The sequence below is a fragment of the Phalacrocorax carbo genome, chromosome Z (genome assembly GCF_963921805.1).
Source record: "Phalacrocorax carbo chromosome Z, bPhaCar2.1, whole genome shotgun sequence".
In the NCBI taxonomy this organism is placed as follows: domain Eukaryota; kingdom Metazoa; phylum Chordata; class Aves; order Suliformes; family Phalacrocoracidae; genus Phalacrocorax; species Phalacrocorax carbo.
The window spans coordinates 35084888-35102886 of NC_087548.1; the positions used below are offsets into that span (position 1 = coordinate 35084888).

The window sequence follows — 17999 nt, forward strand, 5'->3', positions numbered from 1 at the left end:
TACAGCACAGAAACAAAGAGTCTATCAATGAAGACAAACAGAAGATGTGTCTAAAAGAGGTTACAATATGTGAGTAAATTCATTTCTTCCAACTCATAGATGTACTAGAAAAAAAAAAGTCAGTGCAGACACCTATGATTCATGAGGTACTAAATACCTATTCTTTTGGTAATTGAAGATATTCTGTGCCACATAGGTTAGATCATACAAAATAATGCTTAACTTACAATTTCTAATAGGAGCTGATCAGTTTCAAAAATAATCATGAAATCTCTTATTCAGCAACATTGGAATAGAACAATTATACATACTAGCTCCTTGGCCAAATATTGCATTGACATGCATTTTATCACTAATTTTAATCAAAGGAGATCTAGAGTCACCATCAAGGTAACAGGATATTGCCATAGCATATAGTTTATCACAGAATACGAGCTATGCATATAAGAAAAGTACCCTTTTGCACACACATCCTTCACTGATGTATATGGGAGATGCATATGCTAGCCCTGAGTGTATGCAACTCACTGGTCACACATGGAAAACACTGAGGAATAGGCTTTGCCACAATAAATTAGTCAAAATAAAAGACAAAGAACCTATAATGAGATTTTTTTACAGTGACTTTATTGAGCAAATAACAGCCATTTCCAGGAACGCAAAAAAGCAAACCTTTTTGTATGCTTCCTATTGTACCTCCTACTGTCTTTCTCTCTCTTTCCTAAACATTTTATTACTCCTCTCTTCATTCATTCAGAAACTGAAGTGTACATGGGCTGGAGGAAAAGACAGGTCTCTGCTCTGGCCAGAATAGAAACTTCCTCATCTGCTACTCTGAATATTTGAAAATACTTATGAACAAGTTGTAAATTGGTCTAAAGCTATACTAAACATAGGAAAACAGATATAATCTCTGTTGCTTTATTTTTGGAGAGAGTGTAAACTTAACACCATTCTCACCTAATAATGCAAGATATAAATTTTCTTGATGTACAAGCAACTTCACTCATTTTAAGATAATGTTTTTGCTGTCCTGTTCATGCATTTTTCTCTTTCTCTCCCTTTTTAATTAAATAAGCATTTGAAAGCTTGTTCATCTATTTTTCTATATCTAGTGCCTTTCAAGCTGTAAGAATAAAAAAGCACACTTCATCTTTATGAAAGTAATGTTTAACTCATTTTACATGCCAGAAGATTTTCTTGTAAAATTGCGACTATGGAAACAGAAGTAAACCAAACCCTTATTGATTTTAATTTTTTTTTAACTATCATGGCAGAACCACTGATCTTTAACAAGTAGACATAATGCCTGTTCATTGAATACTACCAATGTCTTGTTCTGCAACCAGGAAGAAAGAGGAGAACTGATCTTGTGGCTTCCCAGGTGAGTCTTCCTTGCTAATGCTACTGTTTGTTACCATGATGTCACTTTCAGAATCATAGCAGCCAACAGGCTAAGACGCACCATGGCTAAGAATGTTCTCTGGAAATACACTTTGAAAAGTTACTCTTGGTGAAAAGTACCTCTCATTTTACGAGTGTGAAGTTACGACAACTTATCAAGCGGCAGCATTTGACTACTGTGCATACATTACACTAGTTAAAAACACTGAAAATTCAGCTAGATCCATAAGGTGTGTATGGGGGTGTGTGTGTGTGTGTGTGTATATATATATAAAGGGTATGTGTATGTGTGTGTATACATTGATTAAAGAGTATTTTGAAATATTAAAAAGTACAAAGGCAGATGTAACAGAAGTTACTAACAAGACATAACTTGCTTGAAAACATGCTTTGACATACAAGGATTTTAAGAACTCAGACTGAGTCAAAAGCACAGAAATGCATCTAACAGATATTCATCAAGATAAACCTTTGCAAGATGAATTCATCTGTTAGATGGAGACTGTGAAATTCTAAAGCATTAACTTTCAGAAGCAGCACCAGGAGCCGGAAAAAACCCTGAACTCTGTGCAACACAGGCCACCAAAAAGCCAAGGTGATCTGTTACTGTTCTCAACTCCTGGACCACATTAACTACTTCCTCTTTTAGTTCCCTCACTTCGGAAATGAGAACATCCATCTTTGACGGTCCATGAGAGGAAGGCCCAAGAAGGAAAGAGCCATCAGGAAGGACCCCAATGGGAAAGGGGTGTCCGGTGGGTGAGGAGAAAGCAAAAGGGGACAAGTGTCCAGAAGAGGGGTATCCAACAAAGGGGCTTGGGACCTGAGAAGTGGAGGGTCCAACAGCTGCTGGCCAATCAACGGGTGAAGGTGGTCCAGCTGTTTCAATTTTAATGGTATGTTGGCATCTTGACTCTTGACTGTTGGTAGAGGTGGGTGAGGTGTAAGAGAGTGAACATGATGAAGAAACTGTAAAATTAAAATTCACTTTGTTGTGTATTGATGCTCAGTATTCCAGACACCTGACTACTACAGAAATCCACATGAATCTCTCCACTTTTATTATGACCAGTGTGCCTTGGTAATAATCCATGATTTATTTATTTACAACATGCACAGTGTTGTAATACTATAAAAGTAAAACAGATCTCAATACTGACCAAATACTTAAATTGTCTGCAATTATCTTAATGAACTCGGTCAAGCTAGCTTTTAGAAGAGAAGCCATAGGTGTACACACAGTGCTCTGTTCTTGTGATATTCCTGCTTCCTTTTGAGTTAAGAAAAAGTATCTGATTTACTTACCGGTTAATAAATCAAGATATTCACCACTGGTTCTTCGCCTATTAGATCTGAAGTATTTTTTACCCACTGCACTGGTCGCTAGTTTTGTTATATTTTTAATAACTTCCTCTTCCGAATGGGGAGGGTGACTTTTTTTATTTTACTGTACAAAATTTTATCCTCCTCAGAATTTCTAAAACACTCAGCAAATTTACTCATGCAGCAGCTTCTATCTATTACACAAAGTATTGCTACACTGCTGCATGAAGTCAAAATTTTGTTTAATACAGAAATGTAAAGAATTCAGTAACAGCAACCTGGAAAAAGGGAGACTGCAACAGACTTACAGTAAACTACTTTTTAGGTCTAGATATATTTCTAGCTGGTAGAAATGTAAGACATCATCCAGACATTACTGACGTTAATAAGACATTCAGTTGGAAAAACTGAGATACAAGACAGAACAAATAACTTGCACAAGATCTGACAGCAGACACAGAAATTGAACTAATTATCATGTTAGGGCTCTATTTCTAAGTACAGCACCATTCTCAGAGATGAATTTTCACGTTCTTAGGTTCTAGGATTTTTGAAGGATGGTTAGTTACTTGGACAGCTACTGGTAGAGAGAAGTTTTGGGAGAAATCTTTGCAGTTATAAAGGTCTTTTTGCTCTGCAGAAAGACCTCACACCTGTTTCAAAAAATCATGCAAACAGAATCATTTTTTAAGTATTTTAACATAGCAAAAGTAACAGCACAAACTACAGAATCTTCCCACAATGACTGAATGTATATAAACTCAAAAACAACATTGTAAATCCACAGTAACATGTTTTTAATCTATTTTTGAAACAATTACATATACTTCTGTGTTTACATGTATTTTTCAAAATAGTCACAACCTTTTGCAAGCCAATGAAGCAAACCTCCGGAACAGTATCACAGCTTCACAAGTTTTTCTTTTCTTCCATAAGTATTTATAATCTGACTTCAATAAATACAAATAAAAATTATTTTAAATACTAATTTTCGTTCATTAGAGGTTTCTTTATTTTTGTATGAGAAAAATAACATGCATAACAACACTAGAGCATTGGGTAATGAAGCCACTGCTCATAATCCTCCATGGATTGGCTTTGACCAACCTCATGTCATCTAAAGTTCCCATTTTTCAGATGTGTTTTTTTATTTCTGCCCAGAATTACATCTTCAAACAGCCAACTCCCCTAAAATAGACTGTAGAACTCAACATTTGGAAATCTTATCAAAACATTTCTGGAAGTATTACAACAGGAGGACGACTGATAACAGCAAAAGGACAAAGTCTGGAGTTTTACAACTGAAAGTAGAGTGTGTTATGAAGAAGATTTTATTATAGCTGGGCTAGATTTCTTTTCCTTCACAAATGCCTCATCCTAGCTAAACCACAGGTACTCCTGTAGTCATGTTGCTATCCCTCGTGATGCATGCTTGCATGGAAGAGAAGCTGTAGAACCTATAAGGATTACTACAGAAGCACTCATACAGTATCACCCATCTCCTGATGTCTGCTTACCTACTAAACTACATATTTGTTTTTCACAGCAATAAAAGGTTGACCTAACCTGTACCACCCCACTGCAAATTTTCATCTGTCACATTTTTGATCTCAGTATATTTCCGTGTTACCCATTAATCTTTGTCCCACTCTCTCTATCAAAATGGTTATATACTCCATAGACACCTATGAAACTCCTAACTACTTTATTCCAACCTGTTTCAGCTATCATTGTTTCATTGAGACTATCTCCAGTTCCAAAATACCACTGTCATCTCATTTCTGCTAGTTTACAAATGCAACTAAATAAAGATATGAAAAGCCTTCATGATAAAAGAATCTTTCAAATCTATGTCATTTCTATGTCTATGAAAATATATTACATTTAGGTATGAAGACAAAGAAACTACAACTATTTCAGGCCAGAAGTTCGAGCCTTTGCTCTGTCAGGTTCAGAGACAATGACACTGAAGTCAGTAATGCTCTATCTTAATATCAACACTATTTCTGATTTTGTTCCTCTTAGAAAAGTTAAAATTGCATCAGCGTGAAAGAGAAGCTACCTACTCATAAACATTATACTTCTGCATATTCTCATTTGTGGACACTGTGCTTTGGAACACCCTCTGATAACCTTTGGAATCTGGAAAAGCAGTGCCTGTTGGGACTACCTGAGGATCCCCTGGTGACACTGGATAACACAAATGTGATCCCAAATGGCTTCTCCTGTTTTTCATTTCTGCTTAGCCTCATATGACACACAGATCTTACGGGAGAGAGGGAAGTAGTGCCAGTGAGCTCTCTGGCATAGAAACCAAGCTTTTATTTCTGTTATCTTTGCGATTGCACACATAAGGAAACAGAATATATGTTTTCACAAATATCATATCCTGATAAGATGCCTGTGTCCAAAAGGAGCTTTATGGAGATACATGCTAGCAGGATGATGATATCAAGCATCTACAAACTAGCAGCAGAACAAATATGCCAGGAGCTGCAGCATAGCCCTTCACAGTGAGACCAGGTACCAAGGACAGGCATTGTTTCCTTACAGTGTTTCCGCAGCAGGAGGATAATCTCAGAAAGTGATTGGAGCAAAACATAGATGGCTAGGGGCAAAAGGCTTATGCTTCCCCCAGTATAATAGTTTTCAGAGTGGACAGCGGTATATCTGTCCCTCTGCAGGAATGGAAGAACATCTTAAGGAAAGAAAAAACAAAGTCCCTCATAGTGTCTCAGAGACAACCTCTCTATGAAGGATCTGGTAAAATTTCACTAGGCCCAGCAGTGCTGGAGAACAGGATATTCAGGAAAAATGTATATCCAAGGAAGCAAAAAAACCCCACACTGATTCAAGTCTATCTCTCTCATTCTCTCTTTCTCATCTTTTGGAGTTCTCTAGTTTATGAGACATGCAGAGAGTTAAAGGCTGTTTCAGTCCAGAAGTCAAGCTACCCAATAGCACAGAAATTAATGTTCACTGTAAATCTTCTCAAGTAATCTAAGAAATAACATTGTTCACTACTGATAAATGTGACATGAAGAAGGCTGGTAAAACTGAACAAATCCAGAGTTCACAGAGCACAGATCTTTGCAAGCAGAATTATTCAAGAGCTAAAAAGCAATTGAGATAGTTGGGAGCTACAGAGATCATCTGTGAAAGCCTCTGTCAGCAGAACTCAGGTTCAGCTATCCATGTGGAACTGCATCTCTCAGAAGCCCCTACAGCTCACTCAGCAGCAAAAAAGGGCTTCATTTCACAAGTGGGCATATGTGGAGACCACTTCAGAGTGGAACGATGGGCTGTTTTCCTCACAACCACAAAAATTATTTATTTTAAAAGCACAAAAAGTTGTTGAGGTATAATCCTTTTACAAGAAGTCATAATAAAGTGTCATGGCAAAATAGGTAACAGTCACAGAGGAAAATATTTTGCATAAGGGGGAAGATTCTGACTGGCAGTACTGCTATTTTGCTGTTCTTAAGTTTGGTTATGCAAAGCCAAGGGCAAGATTTCTTTTTTAAATTCAACAGTGAATGCTGCGAACAGCTAGAAATAAGAAAATATCAAAGGCTCCATGAAAAACCAATCTAACAAAAGAAACAACAAAGAAAAAGACTATTAAACATTGTGTGAGAGGAACAGTCTAATAATGAGAACATAGATCAGAGGGTAGGCAGAAGCAGATTAAAAGGAGACCAACTATAACGAAAAAGTGAAAATAAAAGGCAGCCAAATTAAATATTGATCACATGCTACCTTGCACACAGAGATGAAAGAGAAAACTTAGCAGGTGCAAAAAAAAAAAAAAAAGAAAAAAGAAGTCTAAAACAATGTAAAAATGAGGTAAGACCAAAGGTTACTGTAGAACTGAGAGCAACAAGCAGTGGACAGAGAAAAGAGAGCAAATACTGGAAGACCAGCAAAAGAAGCAATGGCATGTCTTTTTCTCTATTTCACTTTTACATAATGTGCTGTACATTTCACAGACTGGAGAAATAGCTGCAGCACCTCAGTCACAGGTTCCATTAACCAACACTGTTCAAATACATGTGAGCTTAAACACATTTTCACATCACAATGGTGAGGGAAAAGATTACTGAGGCATCTAGGTTTAAAAGCATCAACAGAACATCAGGGAATGTTATGACAATTAATTTTACTGTTTTGACAGCCAGAACTTTCTTCTACACACAAACATGCTTCTGACAACCCAAAACACAACACTTACAAACATCCTTTAGCATATGGATATTGTCCCACAGAGCTACGTGTGGACTTTTCAGAAAAGAGCCTACTGGACCTATTGTGAGTAACATAGTATGGACTAAACACATATACAGGAGTCTGTTATGGTAAAACAAACCTGAGTAAAGTAGTGTTGAGTCAACCATAGTATGGAGATGTTCTGGTTTTCACTTGAAACCATTGTACTCAAAATCCTCCCAGGATGATCACAGCATACACACTATCAAGTAACCTCACTTGTCACACATCTCTTCAAACAATAGATAAGGAGGGAGTCATGAGATGCAAAAATTATTATGTGTTGTTTATACCATATCCTGTCGACTGTTCATTTTAACTACATTTACAAAACCAGCAAATACACATACCAGACAGAAAAATAACAATTATTCTAAAAAGTCATCATTTTATTGCAGTGATGGAAAGGCAAATGCAGAGATTTTTGTATGCTTGAGTATTCAAGGTAAAATGGTCCCATGTTACTCACCTTGATCTCTTTCATGCCATGTCCGACTCCCCGCAGCTGGTGAATTTGGAGAAGGATAAAAGTCTCCTGTCGGGCTTGGCTCCATATTTTCATCTATGGAGATCGTTTTGGGTCTTTTGCTGTTGAAGTAATGTGAGATTTGGCAGTAAATATGATATGCAGCTAGTAGTGGTATATAAACTGCTTGGATTTCAACAAATATTTCAATAGAAAGTAATCCAGGCATATAAAGCACAAAAAAAGTGGCTATTAGGGCTTACATTAACTTACATAGATGATATTTAATATGTAATGCAGGTATGTGCTTGCATTTTTCACATTATTTAATATTTCAGAGATGGCATGAATGGGTAACATACAAAAGTCTACCAGCATTTGGCTAAACAACCCAGAAACCAGTTCCTGTAACACACCAAAGAAAGGTTGTGTCATGAGAGTGTTAAACACTACACAGAAACCGTGAAAGAAAAACAAAGCACTGGAAAAGTGTTACTAATAAAGTAATTGTAAACCAGGAACTTTTCTGAATGTATTAATAAGGAAAAAATGCGGTATATTGTTTTTCACCAGGTCAAAATCCTAAGCTTTTCAAAGAGGTCTAACCTGAAACAACGACTTTTCATTTTAGACTAGTTTAATTAAAAATAACAAAAGGCCCATATTTCAAGTCACACTACATAAAATGAGGCAGCACTTCAATACAGTGGTGGGAAGTCAAGGTTTATTCATAACAATGTATACTGAAGCTGTTATCCCAAACAAAACCAGGATGAAGGTTTCAATCATTGTATTATTACTATTGTTGTTGTTATTGTTATTATCATTAGTGGTGGCGGTACTATTATTATTGTTGTTGTTGTTGTTATTATATTATTTAGACAACTCTGTGAGAATTAATCTATCCATTTCTACAATGTACTAGATGAACCGCCAAGCTGAAAACACAATGGAACAAAAAAGGGGAATATGAGCAAAATAACTCAGAACAGCCAGGTGCTGGTGGAAGAGCACCCCAGCCCTCTGACAGTCCTGTTAAATCCTGTCCCACTGTGCAGACACTTCCTGACTCACTGGGGTGCAGAATTACAGGGCAATGAAAGGTCCTATAGTGCTTATGATTTTGTGGTACATCGGATAGTTTCAGAAAACCAAGGGGCACCAAAGGGTGTGACAGACAGTTCATTATCTGGGAGTGAGAAGGAGGGCACAGCAGGCTCTTCACCTCTATGGGCATGCCAGCTGCTCCTTAGGGAGGGCACCGAGTCTCTCAGAGTTGGGAGAAGGAAGCATGTTGAAGCAAGGAAGAAGTGGGTCCCTCAGACCAAACTGCCTGTAGCAGGCACATGGAGACCCTTGAGAAAAACTGGAGAGCCTGTGACTACCTCACATACTCCTCCGTGTTCCAACTGTGCTGGGAAACGCCCATTGTCAGGATGAGGCAGGAAACAGACTTTCGTGAGCTGGGGTGATGCTATGGATAAAGACACCTTGTATTTATATACCTGTACTCACGCCTTTTCCACAGGAAACAGTATCTCTCCCAACATATCTTTCAAGACAGAGGTCCAAGAGGGAGCCCTCAAAGACAGCCTTTGTGCCTTCAACTACCCTGTGGCATGGAGCCCTGCCAGCAGGTTCCCAGCTGCTAACCTTCCTGCAAGTCAGCAGCAGTTTCAGGATGTGTAGCTATTCTCTTGGCAGATGATTTAGTGAGCACTTCAAACCCTGACAAAAGTTATTATGGTCTTTGATATCAACAGCAATGACAGGCAACACCACCACCACTTTAAATCACAAGATTTGTGACATATATATCTGTACATAGATTATGGTAATGTATGTAAGTAGCCTACCTCACAAAATCAGAGGCAACTGATAAAATAATTGGCTGTTGACAGTCTTTGTGAATTGCTTGTCCTACACTCTTAAACCTGGTTTCACATTAGCACTTATTTCAAGTTTTTACCTGCTTGGTGGAGAGGACAAGGACCTCTGCAGATTTACACCCGAATTCATATCATGGTAATATGGCTGGCTCGGAAGCTCTCCAATTGGGAAGTTCACTCCAGTTCCCTGGGTTATGGGTGCTGAAAAACACATCATCATAACAAGTCAAAGATAATCTTTTATCTTTTTAGCCATCTTTTCTTTTTTAACACTGGGAAAAACATCAAGATGTTACTACATGTATCTAATCTTCTGCCTCTTGCAGAAACCAAGTACAGACAAGTTCTATAGTTCTATCAATGTTTATATAGCTAAAAAAAGTGAATTATCTTCCCCCATCCCTAGAAATTCCTTAGCAGTTATGCAGACATAATGTATTTGTTGTATAACACATAACCTGGAATTGTCAATATGAAAAATGTAACACAAACTTCAGCACAAAGTCAAGACTTCTGTAGAAGAACTTTTAAAATGAATGAGGCAGGGTTTATAAGGATAGCTAACATTCTTTATTAAAGAACTGAAAGAACTGGAAAGAACAAACCTGGGGACACACAAACTCTTTTTCCCTTAATGTTAACTCTTTTGCATTACCAATAACCTTCTGTGCTGACAGCATGTTTTGCTGCCTCCGTTTTCTTTCACCCAGTGCCACAGGTACTGCTTTGCATACGTACACCTACACACAAATACACACACATGCTCAGCGTTATGTTCACCTCCTTACAGAGTCTGTGTACCTTAAATCTTGGCATTTCAAGAATAAATTGTGCTACATGCTGTGGTGTATTTACCTTTGTTCACTGTGCATTGCGCATTTTAAGTACCTTTGGCACTTAAAAGAATAATTGCATGTTGTGTAATGTATCTGAAGGTTTGTATTTTTCCTGACAGTTAAAATACAACTCTGTTGCGGCTTGAGGTTAAACAAATGCATGGTAAGAAATCCCACAGAAACCACATGCTTTAAAGCTTACTATTAGAAGTATATCATGTATAACAGCTGCAGAAGGTACGATTCCATAACATAACTACAATATTGATTCTTTTTTAATCTGAATGGCCTGATACTTTAAAATGTATTTAACCACCTGATTACTAGAAGAAAGCCGTATTTCGCACATCCTCAGCCTCCTAAAACAGAAAAACCATATCTGCAGCAAGCACAAAAAAGAATATCTCTTAACACTGCAGGATGGCAATGATCAGTATTTTGCTGGAGGACTTAACATAATTTTAATTGTTGAATATTAATTTCTGATGACAGCAAATGAAATTACATGTGCATCTTAATCCTCACTGAGTTAATTAAGTTCCTCAATAATCCTGACCTGTCATGAATTAACTCCTGTGCAAAATTTGGACAGTTTTGGAAACTCATGCCTCACTGGTTTGTCCTCACCTCATCAGAAAAGAGACCTTCCTGGACCATTCACTTCTTACAATGTTGGTGCCATCACTGTAGACACTTCTAACTATAGTTTTCAAGTATTTTTGTTTACTTCCTAATGAAGTCTTAAGAGAAATACTTTAATAGTGTTGATACTAATGGAAGAAGTGTTTAGAAAGCAATGTCAGATGAAAACAACCACTGATTTTATTCCATAATATTATAGCAAATTCTTTGGTGTCAACAAAACAGATCTTACTTATACTCACTTTAGGGTTTTTTTTCTGCAAAAAAAGCTTCACCTGTCCTTTTATATTTATATTTTTTGTTACTTTTTTATTTTGCACATTCAAGTGGATAACATTTCAGATGCCAAAACAAGCCAATGTAATTAGAAATTCAATTACAGCCAGTGCTACAAGTAAAAGAAACACAAGCGTCTAATACATTAAGTTAGTCATCCTTTATACCCATGCTGTGTTTTTTCTTTTGAGAGCTACAAATTCAAAAACAAACTAAAAGAATAAGCAAATGGTTTAGCAAAATCCAAGGATGTGTAGGACAACCTTAAAAAGCTGCAAGTTTAACAAATACAAGGTTTTGTTACACACAGTAGTTTTACTGACATATCAGTCCAATAAGCTATGCAGAAGGTCCCACACATAGCAAATTGATTCAGTCTTTAAATATTGAAGAGACAAAAGAAGACTTCTGTTTGTTTTATTACAAACACAAGCAAGATGAACTGTAATACTGTGGTCAAAGATATCAAAATTGTGCATGCTTACAGGCATTTCCTATGCATCTTATATCCTGGAGAGAAAAAAAAAACTTCCAAGAAAAAAAACCTTCACTTGATTACAGCAGGCCTTTGAAATTTTTAAATGCAAGTGATTACTTACTTCTGGACACCCTCACAAGTTCTGACACGTTGAACACCCCGGATTTTACAAAACTGTCCTCAAGGTACACTGAAAAAGATCACAATACCATAATCAGTATAATGAGAACATTAATAAATAACTACAGGTAAGTTTATACACCAGCTAACAGCAGCATCAACAGAGTCCCAGAATTATAATACACAGACCAAAGTACACTGAAAGCTAATCACAGGATCTAATGAGAGCTGAAATTGAGGAAGAGATACGAAAAATCTTGAGGAGTTGTGAGAAAACAGTTCTTTAATATGTGTATGAAAACTAACAAATAATACACTGAGTACCTCGCTAACCATCCAGAAAAAGTCTAAAAACTAGTCCCTTTTATTAGTGTCTTCAATTTTTAAGTCAGTAGTAAACTAAGATCTGTATCAGCCACACTAAGCAATTTCATCATAGAGCAGTTCTGTGCTTACATAGATTTCTGCTAAATAGGTTTTTAACTCTTACACTGCTGATAGTTACCTTAACTACCACCTTCCTTACCAAATCATCACCTCTGAAGCAAGATGAGGGTTTTATTATTATTTCCAGCAAAAGCAGGAACTGGATAAAACAGCTCAGCTATTAAGTGTTTTTTTAATATACATTCTGAATTATATATCCAGAAACCTATATTTAGGAAACCATGTATTATTGTTTTGGCTTATGTTTATTTATTCTAAGATGAATGTATATTATATACTTTCCCTGATGTGAAATTGATAGAATCATAGAATTATTAAGGTTGAACAAGACCTCTAAGATCATCAAGTCCAACCATCAATGCCACAGAACCATGCTTTCTAAACCATGTCCCAAAGTGCCACATCTACACATTTATTGAACACTTCCAGGGATGGTTACTCCACCACCTCTCTGGGCAGCCTGTTCCAATGTCTGACCACCAGTAAGGAAATTTTTCCATTAGGAAAAATTCTAAACCTCCCCTGATGCAGCTTTGAGGCCATTTCCTCCTGTCCTACCATGAGTAACTTGGGAGAAGAGACCAACACCCACCTCCCTATAACCTCATTTCAAGTAGTTGTAGAGAGCAAAAAGGTCTCCCTTCAGACTGCTCTTCTCCAGACTAAACAATCCCAGTTCCCTCAGCCGCTCACAGCCTGGAGTACTGCAGTGCAACAACAGCTGATAATAAAGACTTATCTCAGTAGTGTAACTAGATAACCTTATAAAAAGGGAGCTGAGAAACCCAGGTTTCTGTGGAAGTCTCATATCAATACTTTCTGCATAAGCTGACTTGACTGAATTTGAAATTACATGACATCACAGCCTTGACAGGTAGGAACACCAACCATTTACCAACAGAAACATTTAGAACTATACTTGGTGTACATTGCTGCTCCAACAGCATTACTTTTTTATTTGCTTTCATGTGAAACAGTGTACTAAGGATTCCATACTGTGGTTTCTCTAGGCTCTTTTCAGAATTAACACAGCTTTTTTCTTTTGGCAATACACTGTCAATTTTCTGTTCCAAATGTTTGAATGAGTAAAAGCACCCTAAATGTCTTAACTAACATAACAAACAAATAAAAAATGCACCTACTGGAATATGTACTGATTTGGAAAACAATGATTCAATACGTTAGGTTTCTTTTGGCAATTACTGCTTTCATCTTCAAGTAATTTATGAAAATACTGCCACTACAATCAGAAGAGTGACTGTAAAAGCCATACACTTCAGTTGAGAGATTTGTCCTTGGTATATCTGGAGAAACCTCTACGTACTTTTCGGGGCCAAACTCCCGATGCCACAGAGCCTCCTCACCCAGCATCTCTGATATTATTTAACAGTGCAGGTATAAACAATGGACCTGACAACTTAAACTGAAAGAAAGTGAATGTATCCAGCTGAGCACATTTCCTGACATTTCTGTTATGCTGTTACACCTATAAGCGAATGGCAGTCTTCCCCAGCTGGAAAACCATCCCAGGAACAAGTGCAGTGGACATGCAGAGCACCACAGGCCTGTGGGATCATCCTGAAAAATGTTATGCCAATGCCATCATCTTCTCATCTTCCAGTCAATGTTACTTCATACAATATCCCTGCCTGCCTTTATTTCCACTAGTAACTCTGCAGGTTATCTCTTTTTTATTCAATTCCTTTCACATTCCTCTCCCTCTCATTTTCTACAGCTTCTCTCCATACCCGTTACTTTTTCCCCTCTCATTGTCCATCACCTGGACATTGCAGGCCACTCTGAAACCTTATTCATCTCCATTTTCTAAGAAAAAAGAGTCTTTCTGTTTCATCCTTTGCATTTTCTTGCACCCTTTCTCCATGTTTTTTGTGTGACATGGCTTTTCAAATATTTACTTTTTTATTTGTCAGAGCTTAGCATACCCATATCATAAAAAATTGCAAAATGTTAATGTGTCTTTTTCCCTTCTTCCTCAGTTTTCATTCTTTTAACCTAAAAATGGGCAAGCTGGATGAACACTAATAATTCCTCTGACAATGGCAATCTTCCCCTTCTCTGCCTATTTCCTCCAGCAAGAACAGTCTGGAGTTGTACATGGAAGGGAGATTTCCAAAGAAAAACTTTATTTCTTGATTTTAGTTGGCCTGTAACTCAAGTGTGGCTGAAAGCCAGTGTACAAACATGCAGCCAGCTCTGGAGCTGGTAAAGAGACAAGATTGAACTTCTCTGCTGCTTATCCAAATACCACTACTTTGAAGCACAATTTCTTTCATTCAAGTTAGGCTAACTTGAGAGGAACGTTACCAAAGTGTAGATTAGCCAAGCTATCATTACAGTGAGAACAAGCCCCAGGGCTATTATTAAAAAAAAAAAAAAAGAAAATGCCTACGTAGGATTTTATATGTAAGAACACAGATGTATATATGTGTATGTGCACACACACACAGATACACATGTTTAATCTTCGACCTTCTCTCGTGAACTCTTAGTTTTTCTCACTGGCAGTACTGAGAATACCCACATAACATAAAGATCAATACAGCTTGTTTCTCTCCTTGTGATAATGAAATGGGAGAAGGGGAAAATTCTGCCACTGAGTTGCACCACTATTTATCACCCCCTCACAGAAGGACGCATTGTTGACTGATGAATCACTGTCTTTCACCCAGGTTTCACCCTGCCTTGGATGGTCCAAAAATAATGACACCCACAGATACTGGCAAATGCTTTGTCTGGCTTTTGGAGAGAGGGAAACTGCAGCTATAGTCAATCTCAATCGACTTAAAAAACAGCTTGACTTTTTTCTCTACATAATGTGACAAAATATTATTTAAAAATTGACACAACAATAAACAGTCCATTTCACAGGCACTGAGCAGATTCATCCTGAGCCTGATATCCTAACTGGGAAGGTGGATTCCAGTGGTTCCTCCAAGTGCAGAAAAATAAACAGAGCATGTTCAGTTCCAGCACCAGTGGACTTCAACAGTTTTAACTAGCTAGGAAGATGACCCAGGTAGCTATGTTACAGAACAGTTCTTGGCTTCCAGCTGTGCAATAGGAAAATGTTTTGTGCCATTAAACTGCTGCAATTTGTTGCAGAAACATGCACTGTACATATGATAAAGGATAAACAGCAAGACCGTATGCAGCAGGACAACTGTAAACTGGTGTGAGACACTGCCTTTTACCTTGTGAAGCTGATCTCCCAATAAGAGTTAACATTCATATTCACATTACTTCACTACATGCAAGAAAAATATGTGTGGTGGCATTCTGTATGGTATAGGTCTTACTGGTTTTTTGATTAAGAATTCCCTAATGCATTGCTTGCATTAATATCTTAAAGAGGCTTAAATTAGCATATAAGTGTGTTTCTGATATGTTTCAGTACAGAAACTAATGCACTTGATAACAGTCTATTTTTATATTCCTCACAGAGGATTTACTATATCTTCTGATGGTCATGACAAGACTTTGCTGTCTAACGTAAGCACTGAGTATCATCATTTACTAAAACTCACCTTGCCTGAGAGATTACACCCTCTGAAATGCATGTCACTAATTGTCATTATTCTTAAAAATCTGAGTCCTACAAAAAGAACATTTCTGCCAAAACCACTACAGTGCAATTCTGTATAAACAGTCAGTAACTTCCAAAACACATAAATAATAGCAGATTTTTTTCTGTATTTGGCTTTAGGTTTTGTACAGGGTGAATATAAAATCTGTCTTGCCTTTTTTACCTTTTTTACAAATCACTTGCTTCTGAAAAATAGATTTTCAAACAATACTGCAATTACCAGACCAGTCCCATCAAGGATGAAAGATAAATAGGTTAAGCCCAGCAGCAGTTCTGATCAAGCTCCCCTCCTACAGTCAGTAACAGGAGAAACTTTCAGTAATACCAGCTGCTGTAGAAGTTTTTCTGTTGTAATTCTTATACATCTACAGTTATCTTATAGAGTTACAGTATAGCTTTTAAGTATAGTTAAAGTATAGCTTTTAACCATGCTAAGGATAAAAATGGAAGAAAAAAGGTTGTTTAAACATACTAAAAAATATTTTCAGTTTGCACTAACATGTACTGTAAAGGGCTTGTTCTCACGTTACTTAAAAGCTTAGCAGTGACGTCTGGCTTTACAAATCTTTAACCAGCCTTTTTTATGTCTTCTGATTTAATTGTACTTTTATGAATAGAATGCCTGTTTACATTCTGCTGGGTATTGACTAGTGCCAAAACATAAAATTGCTTCCTGGTATCATTAAACATCTAATTTTTTCACTGATACAGCCTTGATTTTGAGCAACTTATGAAACAGGAGTAGGGATCCAGTCAGTGCAGGAAACAATTTGTATTACTGTACCATTATTTCTGGATCTTTAAAAAGAGGACTTATACAGCAGTAGATAGACTTGCTAGCAGTGATAAAGGTTCAACATCAGGAGCTACTGTGAGAAGAAAGGCTGGAAGTTTCAACCTGGTGTACAAAATACTAGCAGAGAGCTGTACCTTGACTTTAAGTTATGCAATGTAATGTTCTGGATGCTCTACAGGTTTGTTTGACTTCTGAAACTGCTACAGTTAAAGATTAAATCATTTCACTGCATAGCTTCTTTTGTTTGAGTCTTTGAAAACTGACATTTTAAGGATCAGCTCTTGCTGCTCTCTGCAATATCTATCTTCTACAGGAAGCTTTTTAATTTCAGCATGAATCCTACTGAAATATAGATTCTAATTCACAGTCAGAACTGGTAGTGAAAAATTAGTCTCACACTGCTCATAGTAAGTTAACATAGAGTAAGCAGATCTGCAGTTTGTTTTCTTATTGCATGTATTTTGAGGCCAGTATCTTAAAAAGAGTACCAGAAACAGGTTCCCACTGAACTGGAATTTCTTAAAGGCAGTTAAGGATGGATAACATGAGCCAAGAAGTGACAGGGATTTCAGCTGTGATGTCAATTGAAACAGTTGAACTAAGGTCTGTCCAGAGAATGAGACTATTTTGGTTATCACACAATTGCCTCTGGCCTTGTTGCATACCCACAGTTTGTTTTGGTTTTTTTCCTGAAAGTTGCAATAATGTTGTAACTGAGACAGGAGACAAACATGTTGCAAAAAGATCCCCCAACTCTATTGAACTTTTTAGCACAATAAGGAACTAAGCTGCCTGTGCAAAAACAAATGACATTTTCAACACTCTCAAGTTAATAACCAGAACTATAGTATACTTCAATGCTGCAGTAATTTGACATAGTAAACACCTGGTTTAATGGACTCTGGAATCCATGTACTGGAATCCAAGAAGTAAGTTGCCCGAAACCTAGCAAGAAATGGAAAAGGTAACTAACATAAAATGCATACTGCCTTCCACTCCAGAGGGTCTCAGGTTATGCACAGGCTACAGCCAAGACTTAAAAAGGGGTTGGGGGAGCTGCTTTTTAACAGCTAAAGGCCTGCCAGGCATTGAAAAGGAATATTCTGGTGCCAAAGCAGGTTTCTGGAATTCTAACTGGTAACGTAAGAGTTTTGAGTAAATTCTTGCTCTGTGCATGCTTGGAATGTGTTCATCATTGAACACAATGGCACCAGAAGTGAACACGGCATCAGAATTGATCACAGCAACATTTATTTACACATTAGGTTCATAAAGGATAGCCGATGTAAATAAAAATTCAGAAGTAATCCTAAACCGGTAGACAGTAATAGTTACCCACATTAAATTTCAAACCAGCATGCAAGTCCAAAAACTATTCCTCTTTAAAAAAAGGGCTGTACAATCTGCGCAGGTTTCTGATTGTTGAGATAGCACAGCTGTGCACTGGCCCCA

General features: G+C 37.3%; 1 protein-coding gene across 8 annotated transcripts in view; it reads right to left on the reverse strand.

Annotated features, from left to right (window-relative positions):
- NFIB (nuclear factor I B) overlaps positions 1 to 17999 on the reverse strand; it is a 182828-nt gene that overhangs the window by 52141 nt on the left and 112688 nt on the right. For all 8 annotated transcript variants that reach the window (XM_064438922.1, XM_064438921.1, XM_064438920.1 and 5 more), the window contains exons 4-6: positions 11702 to 11770; positions 9429 to 9549; positions 7463 to 7581 (exon numbers count right to left, since the gene is read on the reverse strand). In XM_064438922.1, the coding sequence (XP_064294992.1) occupies positions 7463 to 7581; positions 9429 to 9549; positions 11702 to 11770 (309 nt within the window). The remainder of the gene's footprint in view (positions 1 to 7462; positions 7582 to 9428; positions 9550 to 11701; positions 11771 to 17999) is intronic.